The 22,173-nt window shown below is 47.6% G+C and overlaps 1 protein-coding gene across 7 annotated transcripts in view; it reads right to left on the bottom strand.

Annotated features, from left to right (window-relative positions):
- Positions 1-22,173, bottom strand: part of ATXN7L1 (ataxin 7 like 1) — a 237,772-nt gene that overhangs the window by 6,328 nt on the left and 209,271 nt on the right. For 5 of the 7 annotated variants that reach the window (XM_044245825.1, XM_044245826.1, XM_044245830.1 and 2 more), the window contains 5 exons: positions 21,142-21,398; positions 9,039-9,231; positions 5,272-5,393; positions 3,554-3,859; positions 59-995 (listed from right to left, as the gene is read on the bottom strand). In XM_044245825.1, the coding sequence (XP_044101760.1) occupies positions 59-995; positions 3,554-3,859; positions 5,272-5,393; positions 9,039-9,231; positions 21,142-21,398 (1,815 nt within the window). The remainder of the gene's footprint in view (positions 1-58; positions 996-3,553; positions 3,860-5,271; positions 5,394-9,038; positions 9,232-21,141; positions 21,399-22,173) is intronic. The other 2 variants (XM_044245827.1, XM_044245829.1) reach the window with 1 other exon arrangement.

The raw sequence follows: 22,173 nt of genomic DNA, 5'->3' as shown, positions 1-22,173 counted from the left end.
GTCCCCCAGAGCCCACAAAGGCAGCGCTAGGAGGCCCCCGGAAGCACAGGTCCCTTACCTGCCGAGAGGAGGTGCTGTTAACGGCATCGGGCACCGGTGCGAGAAGGCTGGGAGGGTTCTTTTTGTGAACGCTATTCATACCAGGCATTTTAGTGATTTTACAGGCTTTGCTACTAGAACTCGAGTTCTTACGCTTTTTTCCTTCTGATTTGTCAAAAGAGAGGGGCAGCGAAGACACGGCATTGTGTGAGGCCAGAGAGAGGTCCCCTGCAAGGGAGGGCACAGAGAGGGGACAGGAGTCACTGCTGCCGCCCACCGAGCCCACGTGTCTCACTATGTCCGCGGGGCCGCCGGGCAGCGAGGTCCGTCCTGAGGGCTCCAGTTTGGCACTGAGTGGGCTCACCCCATTGTTTGAGTTGTGCACAGACAGACTGTTATAGGGAGGGGCCGCCTGATAGGAGTTCAAGGCTGAACTGGCATTCAAGACACAGTTCTTTCTGTGGGGCCCTGACAATGGAGACGAGAGGGATGTCGGCAGGGTTAATGAGGAGGAGGAGGAAGTCGAAGGCTGCGGCTTCCTCTTTTTGTTACTTGGAGACTCGTCGCTACGGGCGGACAGGTCTTTGACTTTTGAGGATTTGCTGGTTTTGGTTTTGGATGGCTTGTGGGATGGGGAAGGGATGACGGCTGGTATCGGGGACACGGCGGGTGGGGCCTTGAAGGTTGAGTCCATGATGCTGAGGGTTGCAGCCACATGGGGGAAAGCTGTGGTGTGTGACATGAGGGCACTCGGGTCCGGCGACGCCACAAAAGGTGCGTTTGAGAGCATGGCTGATGTCATTATGTAGGAAGAGGTGAGTCTCGAGCTGATGGGAGCTGAAGGAAGATACACGGCACTGGGGTTGTTGAAAGGCTGGGAAACGGATGCTGGAACGGGGGTGGTGATGTGGGCTGCTGGCGAGGGCATGGGGCTATCTGCCGCAGGAGGGATCTTCCTAAACATGAGAGAAGAGTGAAAGAGAAACCGTGAGAAACAGGCTTGGCAGCGCTCCAGAGGCTCGAGCACGTGTGAGCGGCAGGGCTCCACGGAAACCCCGGGTCGAACCACACTATGGAAGATGAAGCCTTGGAGGATGGCAGACTCTGAATTATGGCCCTTCCCTGCGGTTCCCCCCATTGCAACAGCCAGCAACCTAGTCTGAGTCACTTTCAGGTTCTCAGATCCTTTTCTCCATGCTTGGCTACCAGATAATGGCCGATTTGGGTTCATGAATAAAGGCGAATGTCATTTAGAATAAAAATTTCCCCGACAGTGTTCTCTCTCTCTCTCTCCCTCTTTTTCTTTTTCTTTCTTTCTTTTCTTTTCTTTTTTTTTTTTTTTTTGGCAGTGATGACGGTGAGTTTTAATGAGAAGCAGTCATTTCACAGGTAGGTCCTGGCTTGATGTAAGAAGTGTGAGGACAGGGCTTTGCCACCTGTACCTGGGGGGGACAGCCCTGCACACTGCCTCTCGGGGCTTCCCAGTCCCTCCTGTCCTCTGCCCAACCCTCCCCTGCCTCCCCACTCTGCTGGCAGGCCAGCATCCTCTTGCCTTTGCTGTCTGCTGCCTCCGCTTTATTCTGCAGAGAGGCATGAACACGTGAGCTCGGGGCTGGGGCTGCTGGCTCCGATTTATTCTTATTCACCGCACCCAACCTCAGCTCTCACTCTGAAGAGCTATGATGGGGGTGCGGCGGCCCTCGCACAGGTCTTCCCGCCCCTGGGTTAGGATGGGGTGAGAGGACAGCGACCCCCATGGATCCCGACCAGGGGGTCAGGAATTTCCAGTTTGTTCTGAAGACAGATGCAGGATATGGGCACAGGAAAACACAGGGGACTGAGGGGTAGTGGGGGGGTTCTTCCAGGAGGTTGGGGAGCCCAGGCCAGCACCAGGTGGTGGGTCACTCTTGAGGCCATCCTGTCAACTCCGACTGTTGACTCTCACCTCCAAACCATGGTTGGCTCGGTGTCGCCGCTACTCTGGGAACTGGGAGGGGCCCAGGGGCCTTGGGGTCACCCTTTGTTCCTGATTTTTTGGGGGCAAGGAAGGATACTGACCTCAGGAGCCAGGTGAATATTTCCAAACGGGCGCTTTCCTATCTTTCCCCTCGCTCACCTCTCCCCGCTTCCCTGGAAATCATTTTCAGGGGAGCCGAGTCCCCCCACCCTCCAGCAGTCAGGAACTAGCGCTCTTTCTTTGAAAGCAGCACTGGCAGGTGGGGAGACTTGGGACCTGAACCCCCAGGCTTCTAGCAGGTGTGAGATGGGGCCTCTCGGCCTCTTGAAATTCCTTGGCTCCTTGGCCACCCTCTCAGCTGGAGGAGCAGCAGGACGGGGTGCCCCTGGACTCCCCAAAGAGGCCCCACCGAGGAGGACATTCCTCTCCTAGCGCTGCCCTGAGGACTCGGTCTTCTGCCTGCAATCTGGTGGAGCTTACGGCTTCCATCTTTAGGGTGGAATCCAGAGGAATCCTTGAATACAGAAGCAGCACAGGGTCCTTGAAAACATCAGACCAAACGGGTCAAATATAAGAGAAAAAATGTTGCCAAATCCACTGTGGCCATGATGGCGTTCGAAAATCTACTTTTTCTTAAGCCCAAAGGACATAAAAGGTCCTGTCGGCACCCAGCCAGGGCTCCTCGGTACTTGTTGCAATGAACCGATGAGTGAATGGATGGATGGATGGACGGGAGGGTGGACGGGTGAGCGGGTGAGTTCTCAGCAGCAACGTTACTATGCATGCGGGGAAGGGACTCCCAGGAGAGCAGACCCCGGAGGCCTGGACACGCCCTCCAAACGGTCTGGCAGGCACAAGCCGCCCTGACGCTTTCGGGCAGACTTCTTGGGCTGTGCGGGCTTAGCACGCTCTCCCTCTCCCTGCCGTCTGTCGCCAGCCCGCGCCGTCTTACCCTGACTCCAGTTTCTCCCCAGCTAACGTAGGGACAGAAATACATGCGGGCAGAGGTTTGGCAGTGACTTGTTAACAGATGTTATTTACAGATACCAGATGGCTCCTTTAGGGAGGACCCCGAGCAATGGCCTTAACCGGGATCGACTCCGAATGCCCTGATTTGCAACTTTCCCACTGAGTCATGTGAGTGTGTTTTGACTTGCGTGGACAAGCAGGGCTGGAGTCGTCCCTCTTACCCGGGACCCTCGGAATGGGGGTGGGGGTAGTGGATGCTAGTTTCCTCATCTACTTTCTGTCCCTTGTCTTCTTTTCCCCAGTAGCCCTAAGTGGAGGGCAGAGGCAGAGGAGAGAGAGGGCAGGGGTGAAGCAGGGTGAGGGGCATGTGGTTAGGCTCACTGTCTCAGGAAGCCCCTGCCTCCCTGGCTCGACAGTTTATGTGTTTTTCTAGGTGGACGGCAGTGGACTTCAGCTCTGCAGGCTGTGCCCTGGTTTCAACTTTGCACGCTGGCCTAGGAAGTCCCATCCAAAAGCCCACAGATGCGAATAAATTACGGACAGCGCCCCTCCTCCCCTGCCAGCTGGCATGGAGCTCCAGATGCTGACCTGGCTGAAAGAGAATACTGTGTTGGCGTCTCCTGATGCAGAGTTAAATGCTTGTTAAAGAAAAAAGAGTCTTGGCCGTTCCTTTTCTTCCTAATGTCTTCCACGCCCCCATCGGCTGCCATGCCTCCAGGTTCGGGCCCGTCGGGGCCTGGGGTTGGGGCAGCGAGGCTGAGAGGGCAGCGGGGTGCTACGCTCTCCAGAGTTGACACCCAGGCAGCCCCAATGTTGCTCAGTGACAGCAGATTGGTTAGGCAAGTCCTGAAAAGGGGGGAGGGACCTGACGCCCTGGGGCTCGGGTTTCTGTGCCTGAGGAGGAAAGGAATATGGAGCTTGAGCTGACAGGACACCAGGTAGCGAAATACAGATCAACACATTCCTTCCACGGGTCCGGGATTTACACTTCCACCACACAGGAGCGCAAAGAGCTGCGGGAACCCCCGGGACGGGCTGCCATCTTGGGGGAGCAAGCGCACCAGGGTCAACCACCCAAACACCGGGAACCCAGGAACCCCACATGCAGCGCCCGGGGGCGGCTGTTTAGGGCGGTCACAGGCAGATACCGAGGGTGCCCTTCAGACACACTGAGCTGTCACTTCCGTGAGAAGAAGCGATAAGCTTCTCTTGTGGCCCTTGCCTATTTGGTAGTAAGTGTCACCACGGAGTCCCCTGGGATAGCAGCCCGCACACCCCGCGGGGCTGGCTTCTGCTAGAAGGTCGGGTCTGGAGGCTCTCTGGGCATCGCAGTGAAAAGGGGCTGAGGGGCCACAGCTGCCTGGGACACGGGTCAGCTCTGAATTCTGTTCCCATGTCCCCCCACCGCACCCCATCCCATTCTCAGGAATGCCTTCCCGCCTTTCCCCTGCTTCCCTGGGTGGGGTTCGGGATTCACCTGTGGCTTTCCTGACCCACCTGGGACCAGCCCTGAGGGGTCCATGACTCTAGTGGATTATGATGTCCTAGGGGCTCACTTCTGTGGGAGTGGGGGTGCGGGCTGGCAGTGCATTCTCAGCCGGTCTAGCTTGTCATTCTTTCACAAGGGCATTTGGCTAAGGCAGGAGGTTTCCTCCCCTTTTTTATGAGTCTCTTGTTAAGATGTAAATACATTGGGAGGTGCTGGAGAAGAAAGGGGGCTCAGAGAAATGGAACATAAGCTGGGGCAGGGGGGCAGAGAAGTACAGGGAGAGGTGAGGAGAGAGCTCTAGCCAGGCGGGAAGGGCCAAAGACAAGCTTAACCAACTTCCAACATCACTCAGGACCCGCCCTGTTGGCCGCCATATGTACTTTTCTCACAGGACATTAAACAATTAGAAATTGGTCCATAACCATTGTGAAAATTTTAGTATCGACATTGTAGCATTAACATTACAGACAGAGGCATATTCTTAGTATCCTTAGATGTTCTTAGTCATAGCAAAAAGGCCCTTTAACAGTCTTAAGTAGACGAGATCTTATCTAATGCCTTTTTCACATAGTTTATAAGATTACCAACGCAAAAATGATCTCCAGAGAGGACAAGGCATACCACACGTTGTACGCATATCTGAGAAACTGCCAGAAAGCCAGTAAGAAGACCTGGTACTTATGAATTAAGCGGGGATCCCGATTTCAGAATCATTTTGTTCCATGAAAAGTCAACTACCACATTCATCCAGAAAGCTAGGGTTCAGACAGTCTTGGGGCAGCTCTGAGTGTATATTGCACAAAAACGGCTCACTTACTTCCACATCTGTGAATTCAAGTGTTTTTCTACCATGGAGTTTAGTGCGAATCGAAAACGATCCCATCTTCTATCAAACACATAGTACCCTCGTCCCATGAGGCGACTCCCGAATGAGCAAAACTGTGAGGGGAAAAAAAATTTTAATTTTGATTATAGGTTAATAAGCTAATATAAACCATGCAGAGAAAAATAACGTTTGCACAAAAACACACAGGGGTACAATTTTACTCAAAATAAAGAAGCAAATAGTACTGAAGCCAAAAATATTTCTGTGGTGCTCTCGTCTGTGCTCTAGATTTTCTGCAGAACCTCGCGTTAGGACTCGACAGTAGTGACATTCAATTTTCTGTGCCCCTGAGGGCTACCTTCTCTACACCTGGGATCGAGCCAGTATTATAGGTTAAAAACAAACACACAAACCAAATCAAACAAAACCAAACCAGCAGTGGGGAGGGTTTTTCAGCACTGCCTGCTTATGGTATATCATCCATCTTCTCCAGGGACTTGGTGGTTCCCTGCTCTTCCCTGCAGTAATGGACACTGCTTGTCCTGACACAGTCCGCCAACTGGTCAGAGCTTTCCCATCTGTTGCCAACAGAGCCATTTTACTTCCAGGGAGGCTAGAAACTCCTTCCTTCCCCAGTCCCGACCTCATGTCCACCTCTCCGCACGTTAGGGCTGCCCTGTGACATGTCACCGTCACCACGCTTCTGTTCATGCTGTTCCCTTGGCTCGTTCATGCTGTTCCCTGTCTCTTTCCCTCTTCTCTTGAAGTCCCAATTCTCCCCTTCCCCAGTGGCCTAATCAAGACTCTCATTTCCAGTGGCTCTTATGTGACCAGCCTCATGCCTCTAGCTCCCACCACATACCTATCGCATGCATTATTACATGTCACCTTGGAATTGGCTGTTTTATGTTCTGTGTAAATAATATCTATGTGCCTTGCTTGATTTTAAGTGTATAAAGGCTGGAAGCCTCGTTCTCTTCTTCCTCCTTAGTGTGAGGATGGTAGGGAAGAGATCTGGGATAAAGAATGGATTGCAGAGATGAGGTCCGACAAAATGTGTGTTTTTCCCCCCCCCCCGACAAAATGTTTTTTAAAGCAAATCGTCACATTTAAAACATGTGGCTGAAGTATGTGCAGTAAGATGTTTAACAAACGTCACTGGATTATGATGTTAGGGCAACCAGAAGACCTGCAGACAGAAATTCAAGAAGCAACCTCTGAGAAGGTGACATTTGTATGGTCTAGAGCTCAGGCGAGTCTGCAGAAGACTCTCTAACTCAAATACAGCTTCTCCCCCTTCCCCCAGACCTCCCAGCAGCTCCCTGGCCTCCATCCCAGACACAGAGGCTTTGGCACTCATTCCACAAACCCTTCCTGCAACCAGCCTTTGGAACGGTTCTTAGGAGGAAATGCAAGACCTTGCTTTTGTTTTGTTTCTGCTTATGTTTTGGGGGCTTTGCATGAAAATTTTGTCACCCGTCAAATCTGGTAATCCTGATGAAAAACTCTTTCCTGCACTTTCCTATCAAGTGCTTACGGATGGAGCAAGAAAATAAACAAAAGGGATTCTCCAATGTGGAAGCCAGTCCCCAGCAGCATGTGGGAGCTGTTCCAGGTCTAGACATCTTTTCTTCCTTCGTCCCAGTTGCTAAAGACACCCTGAGTGACCGTTCATGACAAAAAATGACTTAATGTATCAATTGACCATGAGGAAAAGGACAAAGCAAGGAAACAGTCCATGGGTTTTACATTTAAATCAGCAAAATATGAAGGGCACACAAATCCGCCATGCCCAGAGTTGAGCTAAGCCACTGGAGCCTGGCAGCCTGTCATTTGGACAAACATCCCGTGCTCTGTAGTCTGGCCTTCTGGTAGAGCCCAGGCTCCCTTTCAGAGTCAGAAGCTGAAGGCTCCCTATTGTCTTTGCTACCCATGTCTCTAATTTGATACCGATGCAAGGTTAACGCCCAAGAGGCTCCTGTTCTCTGCCACCCATCGTGCCTTAGATGGCGCTGCAGGTCCTCACTGCCCCAGCCACTGTGGCTGGCTCTGCTGCCAGCCCACCCATACTTCTCCCCCCACCTTTTCCTGCCTAATGGAGCCGCCCTTTTGGTCCGGTATCTGACACAGAACACGAAGTAGGGAATGGGGTGGGGGTGTGTATGAGGGTCCCTTCCCAGAACCTTGAGATGAACCATGGCTACTTTTGTCCTGTGTCACTGCAATCCCCTCGTCCTGAGCCCCAGTTGGTGCAGGGGTAGGCTCGTCACCCTTTCCTGCTGGACGGAAGCAGATGCCTGCTGGGGGGCTCCCTGGAAGCTTTCCTTCCTTAAGAAATGATATAAGATAGCACCTTAGAAGAAGACTCCCTTTCTGTTTGTCCCCTTCTGGCCTTTGGAGAATGCCAGTGGGTGAGGGTGTGACATGGGAGCTGTCGCAGGCACAGGGGACCACGGATGACACGCAAAGAGGCTTGAGAGATTCTCGCTGAGTAGCACCATATTTCAGAGGTGCTGAACCAAGAAGGCAACCACCTACCTCTGGACCTCTTGTTCCATAAGATGAACCAATGACTGTGTGTATATACACTACACATGAGTTCGACATTCTGTTCCTGGCAGTCAGAGGCACTCCTCCCATCCCTATTTCTGCTCTGTCTAAGCAGCCAAGTCTCAGGGTGTTGGTAAACCACAGGTTATCATCATCCCCAGAAACGGGAAGGGAGTTTGGCCTTTATTCATCATACGGATAGAAGGGAGGAGGCACTCACTCTATCCTGTTGCAGGACTGTTTCTGTTTTTTTTTTTTTTTCTAAGATTTTATTTATTTAAGTAATCTCTTAACCCAGTGTGGGGCTTAAACTCCCAACCCTGAGATCAAGAGTCACATGCTCCACTCGCTGAGCCAGCCAGGTGCCCCAGTACAGGACTGATTGTCCCTACACGGCCCATGACATCTAGGGATAGTCAAAGGAAACCTTGCAGGGCTCCAGCTGGGACCAGAGCAAATAGGCCATGGGGTCCCACATTCCAGCCCCCCCCCCGAATTTGGCTCCGTGATGGTAGCCAGGAAGTCCCTTCTTAAGTGCTTGTAGGGCAAATGTAAAAAAGCCTTTAGCTCATGCCTCCTGACACTTCCCACCTCGATTCCAATGACCTTTTGAACTGTCAAAAGAAGACTCTTTCAAGGAATTGGACTTTTTAACCAGTGATCATGCTGATGTGCAATGTTTCCTCCTCTCTTTGCACACACACACACACACACACACACACACATTCTTTCTCTCAGTTCTGGTGCCATATGGTCATACTTACTAATAACAATAAAATTCAGAACCAACAGGGGAGAAAAGCAGCTAGGGCTGGCACCTGGTTTACTGCTAAGACAGACGGTTTTCAAAGCAGGTGAGCTAGACGGACTCTGGAAACCAGAGGCTCCACTCTGAGCCCGGTACGGCCGCAAGGTCAGCTGCCCAGCACACATACATCAACACTATTTCTCAGGCCTTCTCGATGCAAGGTGGACCACGGCTACTCAGACGCTTAAAGGATTATAACCAGGTGGGAGCCCTGCCCTTTCCTTCTGGGACGTTCAAGGGTAAACTGAAGACGTTCAACCTCAGGGTAAACCTTTCCATCAACCACTGTTCTGGCAGCCTCTCCCCAGGAATGGGCGCTGGCGGGCAGGGTGACCCAAACGCCTGCAGGGCACCAGGGGGCGGGGGCGGAAAACACATGGGTGGAAACACGGTGGCCTACCGCAAGAGGTCTGGGGTGGTGGGTAGAGAAATGACAGTCTAACTTCTCGGGTTCGTCAGCTCCATCCATCTCCCCTTCATCACTCGACAGCCGGCTGGTAAGGTCCCCTCCGGCGGGGGGCAGGGGGGGCTCCGGGCCGTAGCCGCTGTGGTTTGAAGACGTGCTGCTGCTGATGCTATTTGCAGAAGATGGTCTGAGGGCAAGAGAGAACGGAAAGAATGAACTTGGCGGAGGGAGGAAGACCCACCAGGTTGAAGGGAGCTCCGAAGGCAGACTGATCCGCTCTCTCCCGACACATCAAGGAAGGCGGGCCAATGGTAAATTCACACGAGGGAAAACTTCAGGCTGGGAGCAGATAGGGATCAACGAGCTTTCTACAGTGATCCAGGGGCGCTTAGGCTCTGCCCTGCTTAAGTCCAGGAACCAGGGAAAACTCCAACGATGTAAGTGGAACATAAAATACAGTAAGAGAGAATTAATTTAAAACCGGTCTTCTAACGAATTGTTATAATAACTCATCCGTTTGCATGTAAGTAATTTGTACTCGTCATGTAGCTGCTTCTTCCTGAAAGTGGAACCTGACAGGAAGATCAACCAAGTAAACAACTTCAAACCAATTACCGAAATATCAGTCACGAGGGAAGATGGCCTCACATTTGGTTTTAGCTACTAAACTCCAGCTTTATGAAATTAACACACTGGCATGGAAAAAGCCTTTGTCTCATTGATGCGGCAGAAGTCTCTTACCCCACAGTTAGATCTGTTTCTTTTTTTTCCCCCATTTTTTTTTTTTCTTTTTTAAAGTAAGCTCTACACCCAATGTGGGGCTTGAACTCATGACCCTGAGAACAAGAAATGCATGCTCCACCACGGACCCACCAACAGAGCCAGCTAGGTGTCCCCAGATGTTTCTTTTTTCTTTTCTTTTCCTTTTTAAAGATTTTATTTATTTATGAGAGAGAGAGAGAGAGAGAGAAAAGCACTGGCTGGGTGGAGGGGCAGAGAGAGAAGCAGACTCCCTGCAGAACAGGGAGCACAACACAGGGCTCGATCCCAGGACTCTGGAATCATGACCTGAGCCAAAGGCAGATGCTTAGCCAACTGAGCCATCTGAGAGCTCAAGATGGGTTTCTTAGTATCAAGCCACATGTTGTTTAATCATATTTTTTGAGGATGAATGTTTCCATTTAACTTTTGACAAACCACTAGAACCACAGGCTGGCATGGCTAGCCTACAGTAGGTGCTGCGGAACTGTGTTTCTCGCTGAAGGAATGAAGAAGTTCCCTGTGTATGAACAATCCAGCAGATCTCATCTGGATGATGGCTAAGCTTGAAAAGCAATGTCACAAGAGGAGGTACCACGGATTTCACGAGCAGCAAAAAAACCAAAACAAGGAGAAAGCAAAAACAAACCAAACACATCGCTATCCGTGAAAGACTTAAAGGAAGAATAGTCAGAGTTAGCTATCAGTTGTTTTTCCTGCTTCTCCACTTTCAGAAGGTGACTGGGGAGAAATACAGGGAAAAAAGAAGTTTGGGAGGAAAAAAAAAATCCAGATCCTTTATTTAAAAAACGATGTTATTCATTTAACAGAGCAAGAGAGAGAGGGAGCAGAAGCAACAGAGCAGCAGGCAAAGGAAGAGGGAGAAGCAGGATCCCCATTGAGCAGGGAGCCTGATGAGGGACTCGATCCCAGGACCCCGGGATCGGGATCTGAGCCAAAGTCAGACGCTTAACCGAATGAGCCACCCAGGCACCCCAAAATCCAGATCTTTTTAAAAAATGGGCTTTCTGCATTCTGCTCTCCCTTCTCCCTCATTTTCATTCTCAGTGCTGTCCAGGGGTCAAACAGCTAAGTTCAAACCGATCCCCGAAATAGTCCTTTAAAAGCAAAGCCACAAAGGTGGAAACAATCTGAACGTCCATCAATAAATAGATGAATGGATAAAACATATTTATGATATAGCCATACATGGACTATCAGTTAAGTCCTAAAAAGGAAGGAAATCTGGACACACGACAACACAGATGAACCTTGAGGACCTGACGATGAGTGAAATAAGACAATCACGAAGGACGAAGATTGTATGATTCCACTTATGTAAGATACCCACAATAGTCACGTTCACAGAGACAGGAAGTAGAACAGTGGTTACCAGCTACTGGGGATGGGTGCAGAGTCTCTCTACGAGATGACAGAAAGTTCTGGAGATGGATGGTGGTGACGGTCACACCATGATGTGCATGTCCTTAAGCCACAAACCTATACACTTAGAAATGGCTAAAATGGTAAACACACCTTATGTATATTTTGTCACACACACACACAAAATCCACAAGAAACCAAAAACAAGGCCACAGGTAGTTTGCAGTGTCACTATAAAAACTCTGTTGGTGTGACAGTTTATTGACTGTCATCTTCCTGTATTTAAGCAAGCAAGGATGCCATTCATTCTGCATGTTCCACATGTATCGTCCAGAGAATACATCACCTCAAGTGTACTCCTAGATGCCTACTCTCCTGTATCAGAAGGGGCAACAACATTATTCCCTATTTATAGCTGGAGACCCAAACACTGAAACAATTTTGATAATGCTGAAACATACAAAGAGAGAAAATGGCACCCATAATCCTGCCACTCAAGATCAAGTGTTATTACCATTTTGATTTATATCCTTCCAGATTTCTCTACTGTGCATACACAGCACATGCGTTTTTAAGCAAGAACTGGATCACACCGTACATACTATTTTGAGATGTGCTTTAGCCCCCCAGCCTAGTAATATTGTAGAGATCTTTCAATGTGTAGAACTATATCATCATTTTTTTAAAAAGATTTTTATTTATTTATTTGACAGACAGAGATCATAAGCACGCAGAGAGGCAGGCAGAGAGGAGGGGAAGCAGGCTCCCCGCTGAGCAGAGAGCCTGATGTGGGCCTCGATCCCAGGACCCTGAGATCATGACCTGAGCCGAAGGCAGAGGCTTTAACCCACCGAGTCACCCAGGCACCCCATATCATCATTTTTTATATTCCCCAATATTCCATAGTAAGGATATATCATAATTTATTTAACTAGTCTATTGATGGACATTGACATTTTTTCAAAATTTCTAGCAGGCTCTTTTTGAGGCCTTCTCCATGGTGATAGGGCCTCCTTGTCCTGCAGGAGATAAAAGTGAGCTGCATTTTGTTAAGTGTGATTAATAGCATTTTGGTTATATAGGAAAATATCTTTACTTTTTAAAGATGCATTTGGAAATCTTTAGAGGCGAAATGCCATGTTATCTGCAATTTACGTCAAAATGTGTCACCAGAAAATATAGATAAAGTAAATACAATAGCAAGATGTTAATATTACAGCTGTTAAAACTAGGTATGCAGGTGTTCATTTTATTATTCCTTCTACTTTTCTGTACGTGGGTAAAATTTCATAACAAAAAGAAAACAACGACAACAGAAAAAAACCAGAAAGCGAGCTACTAGTACAGATATGTATAAGGAAGTAGTTGAGGAACTTTGTTATATGGGCCACATGGATTGAACACACTTATCTCCTCATCCTCCCAAAACACTACTAAAAATCACAGTAAAGGGATCAAAAAGGCATGGCTCCGAAGAGCAAAGAGATCAGCAGAAATACAGCGATCCTTATGGCAGTTACTCCCCAGCCTCCATTTAACCCCTAAACCAATAATGGAAATCTCATTCATCCGGCTAATGACTGGTTTGGAAAAGGGCATGAGAAATACATAAACATTGTTTTCTGGGGGGTGGTTGCAAAGATTTTTCTCACTTTTATAATGAGACACAAGGAAAAAGTGGTCTCCACCATCTTCTGGATGTCCCTGAAAGTGCAGTTGCCATCTTGCTATAAATTTTGAAGATGAGACTGGATGAGGATGGAGTAAAAGAAAGTCAGGGAACAAGAGCTGATTCCTCATCTTTGGGGACTGGTGCCCTTTCACCTCTGGACTTCTTGTCCCGTGTGATAAGAAAATTTTTAATTATTTAAACATTTAGGAAGACTAGGTTTTCTGCCACTTGCACCTGTAGCATCCCAACTGATACAGTGTGAACGTGAGACTTGAACATATTTCCAGAATACAGAATGTGTCTGCAGAAGTGTTAGATGCAGGGCAAGGAGCTGACCTACCACAAAACCTCTGAGAAGCAGGGCACCTGGAGCTACCTCAAGCTGCAAAGGTCACGGGTGCGGTGAAGGCTAAACTTAGTGGGAAAGTTGAAAGTCTTCCCATGTGGTAGCTGGACCCAAAGGTCAATACTAGGACCTTACACGGCCAGATAACTCACCATTGCCCCTGCCAGGTCCCACCCCTTCCAATCAACTCTCCAACAAGAGAACAGAAAATTATTCTTCAGAGAAAATGAACTGGAGAGATCATAGATAAGGGGCTGCCAGGCTCAGCAGAGATCAGGAGAGAGGCACAGGGCTGGAAACAAAGTGACCATTAGCTTTCTCTAGTCAAATCCTTAGTGGGCACTCCCCAGAATGCCTATCACTGGCACATCAGCAGAGAGGAGTCTTTTACCCTGAGAAACTGAATGGCTCTGGAGAAAAGGATTCCAGATCTTGCCTTTGGGAATCCTCTAAAGAAAGGCTGATTGGTGACTTGATGATTTTTTTGTTGACAGTCCCACACAAAGACTTCCAACCAGCCCGTTAGCACTTCTCTTCTAAATGTGAATGGTTAGGGATCACTAAACATTCCTGGAACATCTCCATAATGAGACCTACCAGCCAAATATCAAACGCATGAACACACACATGAAAGAAATGAAGATAATGAAGTAAAAAGGAAAAAATTTAAAAACCAACCTTAAAGATATTGGAATGATATTAACTGCAAAATGATAGTATCTTGTAGGATATTATAAGAAGCAGTCATAGGATAGGGGTGCCCAGGTGGCTTGGTTAAGCATCAAACTTTTGATTATGGCTCAGGTCAGGATCTCAGGGTCTTGAGATCAAGCCCCACATTTGGGTTCCTGGCTCAGTGGAGAATCTACTTGACCTTCTCCCTCTGCCCCTCTCCTCACTTGCACATTCTCTCTCTCTCATAAATAAAACTTTTTTTTTTTTTAAAGAAGTAACTTCTTTTTTTTTAAAAAGAAGTTCTTTTTATATAAGAACCAGATCCCAAAGATTTAAAAAAGTAAATCATAAATTGATTATTTCATATACAGTTTTGAAGGTAAGATAAAAGAACATTTTTTAAGAAAGAATAACAGGAAATTAAGAAATAACAGGAGAAAAGAGATAAGAGAAGGAAAGATCAGAGCAAAAGGTCCAACATCCAACTAATAGGAGGTCAATAAAGAGAAAAAAGACTATAGTGGGGAGACAGTTAGCCAAGGTGTAACACAGGAAATTATCCCTGAGACGGGTGTTCATAGACTGCAAGGATCTACTAAGTACCAAGTACCACAAATGAGAAAAGACCCATATTGAATGATCCCTGTGAAACTTCAGAGACCCAGGTCTCGGAGATTAAAAACAGGTTATATGCAAAGAGAAGGACAACAGACTCCCCAATAAAAACCTTTGGTGCTAGAAGCCAATAAAAAATGTCTTTACAATTCTATAGGAAATGATTTTCAATTCAGTAATATACTCGGAGAGATTATCAATTAAGTGTAAGGGGAGAATAAAGACAAGTTTCTAAAAACTGACCCCCTTTGCACTTTTACAGGAAGCTGATGGAAGAGCTACTCCATCAGAATAAGGAGCAAACCAATAGACAGGGAGGCAACGGATCTAGGAAACATGCACTCTAACACAGACTGGGTAGAGACCCCCTCCCCAGGATGGCCGGAACTACTGTTTTTTGTTCTAAGTCTTTCAGTTCTATTTGACTTATGAACTATGTGCCCATTTTACTTTCATTAAAAAAAAGTTTAATTAAGGAAAAAAATAAGAAAAAAATGGTTGAGACAATAATAAATTCTAATTGCTGGCTGAATAAAAGAGAGATAAGGGGAGGAGAATCCTATAGAGGGAAGCCAAGCATGGAAATTTGTGTCTAGAGCAGAAAGGGCTCTGAGAGCAGAGACAGAATCATGAATGATGACAGTGTGCCTGTGCACACGGAGAAGAAGCTCTGAATTTGTTCCTTTGTAGGCTTGATTCACTCAGGATGTAGGCACCCTCCTGGCGATAATGGGGTAGGGGATGCTTTCAAGATCTTCCAGCTCTGATCACTGTACCCCAGGGCAGAACCTGGAGAGAAGGAGTTTGATGGAACCAAGTTGACTCTCAGAAAAATAAGGCTTGGTGAGGAATGATGGGGAATGGGGCAACCAGTCATGAGAATGTGTTGAAAAAATCACTTGAGTTAAGCTGCCACCCATCCTTCTGAGGTCAACATGGCATCAACCACCATTCTCCATTTACCAGTCTGGTCTAAAGACCATGCGACAATCAGTGATCCCTGTGCTTCCAGTTCCACTCAGGGAAACTTAAAGAAAGTTCCTCCTCCTCCCCTTTGAGGAAGCATGAGCATCAGTCTGTCTGAGTGCTTTGGGGAAGACAGCACAAGATAATCGACCTTAACTGAGTCCCAACTATGTGCCAGGCATGCAACGTACATTTTCTCACTCAATTTACCCTCTGCTTTAGGTGGGTGTAACTCATCCACATTTCTCAGACGAGGGAATGGGTGGCAAAGCTAATGAGAAGCAGAAATGAGACTTGATACTATCTGCCTGACTTCAAAGTCCCTCAGATTAAGAAATGGATGTAGAAAAAAACAGAGGGTTGGGGCGCTTGGGTGACTCAGTGGGTTAAAACCTTGGTCTTTGGCTCAGGTCATGATCCCAGGAACCTGAGATCGAGCCCCACATCCGGCTCTCTGCTCAGCAGGGAGCCTGCTTCCCCCTCTCTGCCTGCCTCTCTGCCTACTTGTGATCTCTGTATGTCAAATAAATAAATAAAATCTTTAAAAAAAAGAAAAAGAAAAAACAGAGGGACACGCATGAAGTCAAGGGTTACAGGGTAGCAGTGACACTTATCCTAATGAGGCATGAGCTAGAGTTGCTTTCATTCCAGAACCATCGTTGCCCTTTTTTAGGTATCTAGAACCTTCTGCCTCTCTCTCCACTACCTGTGCCAGTCTAAAATTCCTTAGATTTTGCCATTTTTATACTTTAAAATTTTTTTAAAAAATTTATTTATTTTAGAGAGACAGCACAAGCACATGAGCAGGGGGACAGGCAGAGGGACAGGGAGAGGCCCAAAAACTCAAGCAGACTTTGTGCTGGGCGCCAAGCACTATGCGGGGCTCCATCTTGGGACCCTGAGATCACGACTTGAGCTGAAACCAAGAGTCAGATGCCCAACTGACTGAGCCACCCAGGCTCCCACTATTTTTATACTTTAAGATTAGATATGTGAGCATCCACAAGACAGAGGGGAATGTGCCCAGGTTTTGTCAGCATGGGCTTCCATGGCTTACATTTCCTCCCTCCCTCCTGGAGGCCGGAGACTGGCTTGTTAGCACCTAGCTCAACCCTCAACCCTCTTTCCACAAAAGTCCTGATGGGTTTGGTTGGGCTGGTCATCCATAGCCTTGGACTCTCTGGGGGTACATAATATGTTCCCTTGGAGCTGGGGCCAAGAAACAGAGCATAGAGCCCCTATTCGAAGGCCCCCAGGTTGGTGAACAGTGCCCAGGAGGGCAGGCAAATGGAAATCTGGGGGCCCCAAGGCCTTTATTTCCTCACACTGCTTTCTATGGGACAGCACTACCGCCTACTAGAAGCTATCATTAATTAAGCACTTATTAGGAAATTGGTACTTCTCGCCTAATTCTTTTTAGCTCCACTTTACAGACGGGTAGCTTGAAGCCATCGAGGCTCAGAAACATGGCGGCGCTCATCTCCTTCGTGAGCACACAGCTGACATATGCACTTCCAACCTTGCTCCGGCCTGGCTACTGACTCACTTTTCCAGCAGTAGACTAAGTTCTTTTTTCAGGAACCCTTGACAAGAGTAGGTTGTAATTCAAGACTATGAGAACTGAAATATTTTCAAGGTTACCAAATGATATGTAAAAAACAAATTCACATGTGTAAGCATTTCCGACAAAAGAAATTCATGACTGGGGAGGGATTATAGTATTTCCACTTCTGTGTGATAATTTTTTTTTTTTTGCCAATTATAATTGATTACTGTGATTGAAATAGCTATAATATATATTGTATAGCACTAATATGAGGAAAATAAATGTTGTTTTAAGTTTTATGGGAGGACATTAAATTCCTTTTTTTTTTTTTTTAAGAGATTTTATTTTTAAAATGATCTCTACACCCAACGTTGGGCTTGAACTCATAACACTGAGATCAAGAGTCACACGCTCTTTCTTCCAACTGAGCCAGCCAGCCAAGGTGCCCAAGGAGGATATTAAATTCTGATCATGTCTTTTCAATCACTAATTGTATGGGGTTTCATCCTAACTAAAATCAAGTGAAAAAGGACATTATTTCCTACAAAGTTTGGAACTGAGTTCATCCCTGAGTTTTCTGGTGCTTATGTCAACACTGAAAAGCATCCTTAATGATTACTCTGTAAGCCAACATTTGTAATGCGACCCCTGGCTGCCCCCTTCCTTTCAGAGCCATTCTTTTTGCTGATGAACTTTACTCTCTGTCTTTCCTCTGCTTCCTTCCCCCCCCCCCAAAGATTTTATTTATTTTTTTTGAGAGAGAAGAGCTGGAGAGGACATGAGATGAAGGCAGATGCTTAACCGACTGAGCCACCCAGATGCCCCTTTCTTCATCTTCCTTAAGAGAATACAAACACCTGGCATTTCTCTATTAACAAACATTCCCTGAAAATTATATGAAAAAGAACATTAAGAATCTGCTCTTAGGCGCCTGGGTGGCTCAGTCAGTTGGGCGTTCTTAGTCACGATCCTCAGCTCAGGTCATGATCTTGGGTCCTGGGATCGAGCCCCACATCAGGTTCCCTACTCAGTGGGGAGTCTGCTTCTCCCTCTCCCTCTGCCCCTCCCTGCCACTCATGTTCTCTCTCTCAAATAAATACATGAAATAGTAAGGAAAAAAAGAAAAAGAAATCAAACTTAAGCCTCCACTACCTGTTTTGGCTGGGCCCTGGCTCCCCGTTAACCCAGGTACTCTGGGGGTGGGGGGCGGTGGTGAGAAGTACCTCCATCAGTCAAAATCTATGGTGAACCTATAATAAAAGATGGTTTTCAAACTGGGTTCCTTGGAGCCCTGGGGGACTCCCAGGTGATCCCTTGGATGGGCTAGGGGACAGCAGGCTCTGGATGCATGTGCGAAGGGAGCAGAGTGGAGCTGGCGTTAGGTGGAGCAGGTCTCTGTTTTTATACTGGGTACACACAACGTTTTATGGGAAGTGAGAAAGCTCTACAGCTACAGAAGAGTTTGAGAGCCATTGTACAGAAACTTGAAGCCCCTCCCAGAAATCTGGAACATAACTGCCTGCTTAACTCTAAAGCTCAGGAAAGGTAAATATCCTTTGGCAAATTCTGGCATGACCGTGAAAAGTCGTTATAAAATGATCCTGCAAAAGAAGACATCCAGATGGCCAACAGACACATGAAAAAGTGCTCCATATCACTCGGCACCAGGGAAATACAAATCAAAACCACAATGAGATATCACCTCACACCAGTCAGAATGGCTAAAATCAACAATTCAGGAAATGACAGATGCTGGCGAGGATGCAGAGAAAGGGGAACCCTCCTACACTGTTGGTGGGAATGCAAGCTGGTGCAACCACTCTGGAAAACAACATGGAGGTTCCTCAAAATGTTGAAAATAGAACTGCCCTATGACCCAGCAATTGCACTACTGGGAATTTACCCTAAAGATACAAATGTAGTGATCCAAAGGGGCATGTGCACCTGAATGTTTATAGCAGCAATGTCCACAATAGCCAAACTATGGAAAGAACCTAGATGTCCATCAACAGATGAATGGATAAAGAAGATGTGGTATATATACACAATGGAATACTATGCAGCCATCAAAAGAAACGAAATCTTGCCATTTGCGACAACATGGATGGAACTAGAGCGTATCATGCTTAGCGAAATAAGTCAAGCGGAGAAAGACAACTATCATATGATCTCCCTGATATGAGGAAGTGGTGATGCAACATGGGGGCTTAAGTGGGTAGGAGAAGAATCCATGAAACAAGATGGGATAGGGAGGGAGACAAACCATAAGTGACTCTTAATCTCACGAAACAAACTGTGGGTTGCTGGGGGGAGGGGGGCTGGGAGAAGGGGGGTAGGGTTATGGACATTGGGGAGGGTATGTACTTTTGGGTAAATTGGAAGGGGAGGTGAACCATGAGAGACTATGGACTCTGAAAAACAGTCTGAGGGGTTTGAAGTGGCGGGGGGGTGGGAGGTTGGGGTACCAGGTGGTGGGTATTATAGAGGGCACAGCTTGCATGGAGCACTGGGTGTGGTGAAAAAATAATGAATACTGTTTTTCTGAAAATAAATAAATTGGAAAAAAAATTAAAAAAAAAATGATCTTGCAAAATGACATGACGTGTAAGTTGTTTCTGACGCAGGAAATGGGTGCTGGTGGCCCTTCCACCTGACCGCATCCTCCTGAACCTGAAGCCACCCTTGGCGGTTCTGACAATGGGACTCCGGCTATCCATCTGGATCAGGCTTACACCAAAGTGGAAGGCAGGAGGGTGAGAACCCGGCAGTTCCGTGCCAGCTGTCACCAAATATTTGTTTTTGCTTTAAAAATCAACCCCTTCCCCTTGTTTTGTAACTGTGTTCTCTTAATGCTTGCTTGCTAACTGCATAATTACCCTTTGAGATTCACGCTGTACGCCTTAAAAGTGATCAGATAATACCACTACCTGCATGTCTCATTATTTTATTATTAACGTTTCTTTTCCATGAAGTTATGAGTAACTGAGTCTCGTCTCTTCTAAACTCTGAATTCTCAAAAAGTGGGATCTAATTGCATTCATCTCTGCACTGTTGCTTGAAAGTAACTGACATAGTTCAGGTGTACTTGGGAGATAGCTCGGGGTTGGTTCTAGACCGCTGCCATAAAGACAGTATCGCAATACAGTGAATCAAATACATTTTTTGGGCTTCCCAGTGCCTATAAAAGTTATGTTTACACTATACTGCCGTCTATCAAGTGTGCAGTAGCATTATACCTAATGTGCATGCTTTCATTAAAAAATACTTTATTGACAAGGAGACACAAAATGAGCAAACCCTGTTGGGAAAATGGCACTGGCGGACTTGCTCAATGCAGGGTTGCCACAAACATTCAATTTGTTGAAAAAAAAAAAAAAAAAGCAGCAATATCTGCGAAGCACAATAAGGAAGAGGTATGCTGGTCCCTTGCTCATGGAGCCAGCACTAGATAAATATTTTTGGATGAAGGGCTCCCTGTCTTATTACCTGGGAACTGGTTGGCCGCTCAGGATTCCACTGCCCATCAAAACAGACATGCATGGGCTTTAAATCACTCTTAATCCACACGGATTTTAATTCTGTTTTCTGTTCTTTCCTCTCTGTCCAGGTCAACCACATAAAACCCCAAACAGATGGCTCAGTTTTCTTGGTGTGGAGAGAGATGGAAGGACAAATGGCCTCAGTGATGCCAGTTTTCCTTTCGCCCTGATCATAGGAGAGTTGTGGGGAAAAAAATCCACAAAGTTACATGGCACCTGGGCTCCTAAGGTGTGATGACTGCCCCACTCTCAGCATCAGGAGTGTCCAACACATCTAAAAACTCAGGCAACCGGAAAGTGGCCCAGGGGCGGATCGGTCACCCTTCCACGTATTAATTCCCAGATTAGTCTTGCTCCGTCTGCTAAAGGTCTGCTATGAAGATGAAGATGAAGATGGTGACGGCAGTAAAATCCACCAAAAGCTACGTGGCGGCCACTGGCTGAGCCCCTCATGCCCAGGATCTCGCTTAAACTTCACAACCGCCTCACGAGGAAGAACTATGAGAACTTCCGCCTGCTATGTGATCAGACCGCACGTGACCCGGCCAGTCACTTGACCTAGGACCTGGGGCTTCTACCGGCAAAGTGGGACTTACCTAGGAAGCACAGAGTTAGGTGGCCTGGATTTTGCAGGGGAGGCGACTTTCGGTTCTGGCCCAGAGCTCCCTGAAGGTCCTGGCAGAGTGTCCTCTGCCGGCCCGGGTTGGTTTGGAAACACTTCCCTCGCCGAAGTCAGGAGATGCTCTTTATCTTTAACTTCTTTTTCCCGGGACTTGGCTTTGTGTTCCGCCAGAAGGAGGTCAAATTGCTTTTTCCGGCCCGGGACTGCCCTCCGATGGCTTAGCGAATGTGTCTAAGGAGAAGAGAGATGAAAAGCACAGCCTCTTTGATCAGCACATAAACCTGCTTCCCCAGGCCCTCCATCTCAGATACAGCAATTCATGGGAATTTAGAGGTGCTTGAAAAGTCAACTTCAAGGCAACAGCTCCCGTGCTGTGGCTGGGAAGAGGCAGACACCACGCAAATGCAACCATGCCCTACACTCCTGGCGTTAAGAAGCCAAAGCTTCCTCCAAAAAAAAAAAAAACAACAAAAAAAAAACACCAAAAAAACAATAAAAAACCAAAACCAACCACAAAAACCAAAACCCAACAACAACTGGTGCAGGACGACGAGCCTCAGCGCAGAGCCCACGGAAACCTCTCTGAGGCCAGGCGACGGGGAGGACGGGCTAGAGTTAATCCGGGTGCAGGTGGGAGGCTCGCCGTGGCCCAGACCCATAGAGCCACCGGGCAGAGGGGGCCACGGCCTCGATCCCAAGAAGCACTAGCAGTTCAGTACGAAATACAGGGCTGGGGGCTGCCCGATGGCGGCTGCCTTGGGTTCAGCTGTCCCCCTGGCCACCCGGTGTGGCCAGATCAGGGGCGCGGCCGCTGGTCCTCCCCTCCGCGGCTGCCTTTCAGGCCGCCGCCGCCGCCGCTGCCGCCGCTCCTGCATACATTAAAACGTAGCAGGGTTTAGAACCGCCTGTGAGTGCCTATAAATACAATTTACTGTCTGGCCTCACAAGTAACAGGGGAAGCCTATTTTTTTTTTTTTTTCTTCTTAAAAAGCCAGCCAGCTCGAGG

Source organism: Neovison vison, chromosome 4, assembly GCF_020171115.1.
Source record: "Neovison vison isolate M4711 chromosome 4, ASM_NN_V1, whole genome shotgun sequence".
NCBI classification, from domain to species: domain Eukaryota; kingdom Metazoa; phylum Chordata; class Mammalia; order Carnivora; family Mustelidae; genus Neogale; species Neogale vison.
The sequence above is the reverse complement of the archived record's forward strand: the minus strand, read 5'-3'. Positions and strand labels throughout refer to the sequence as shown.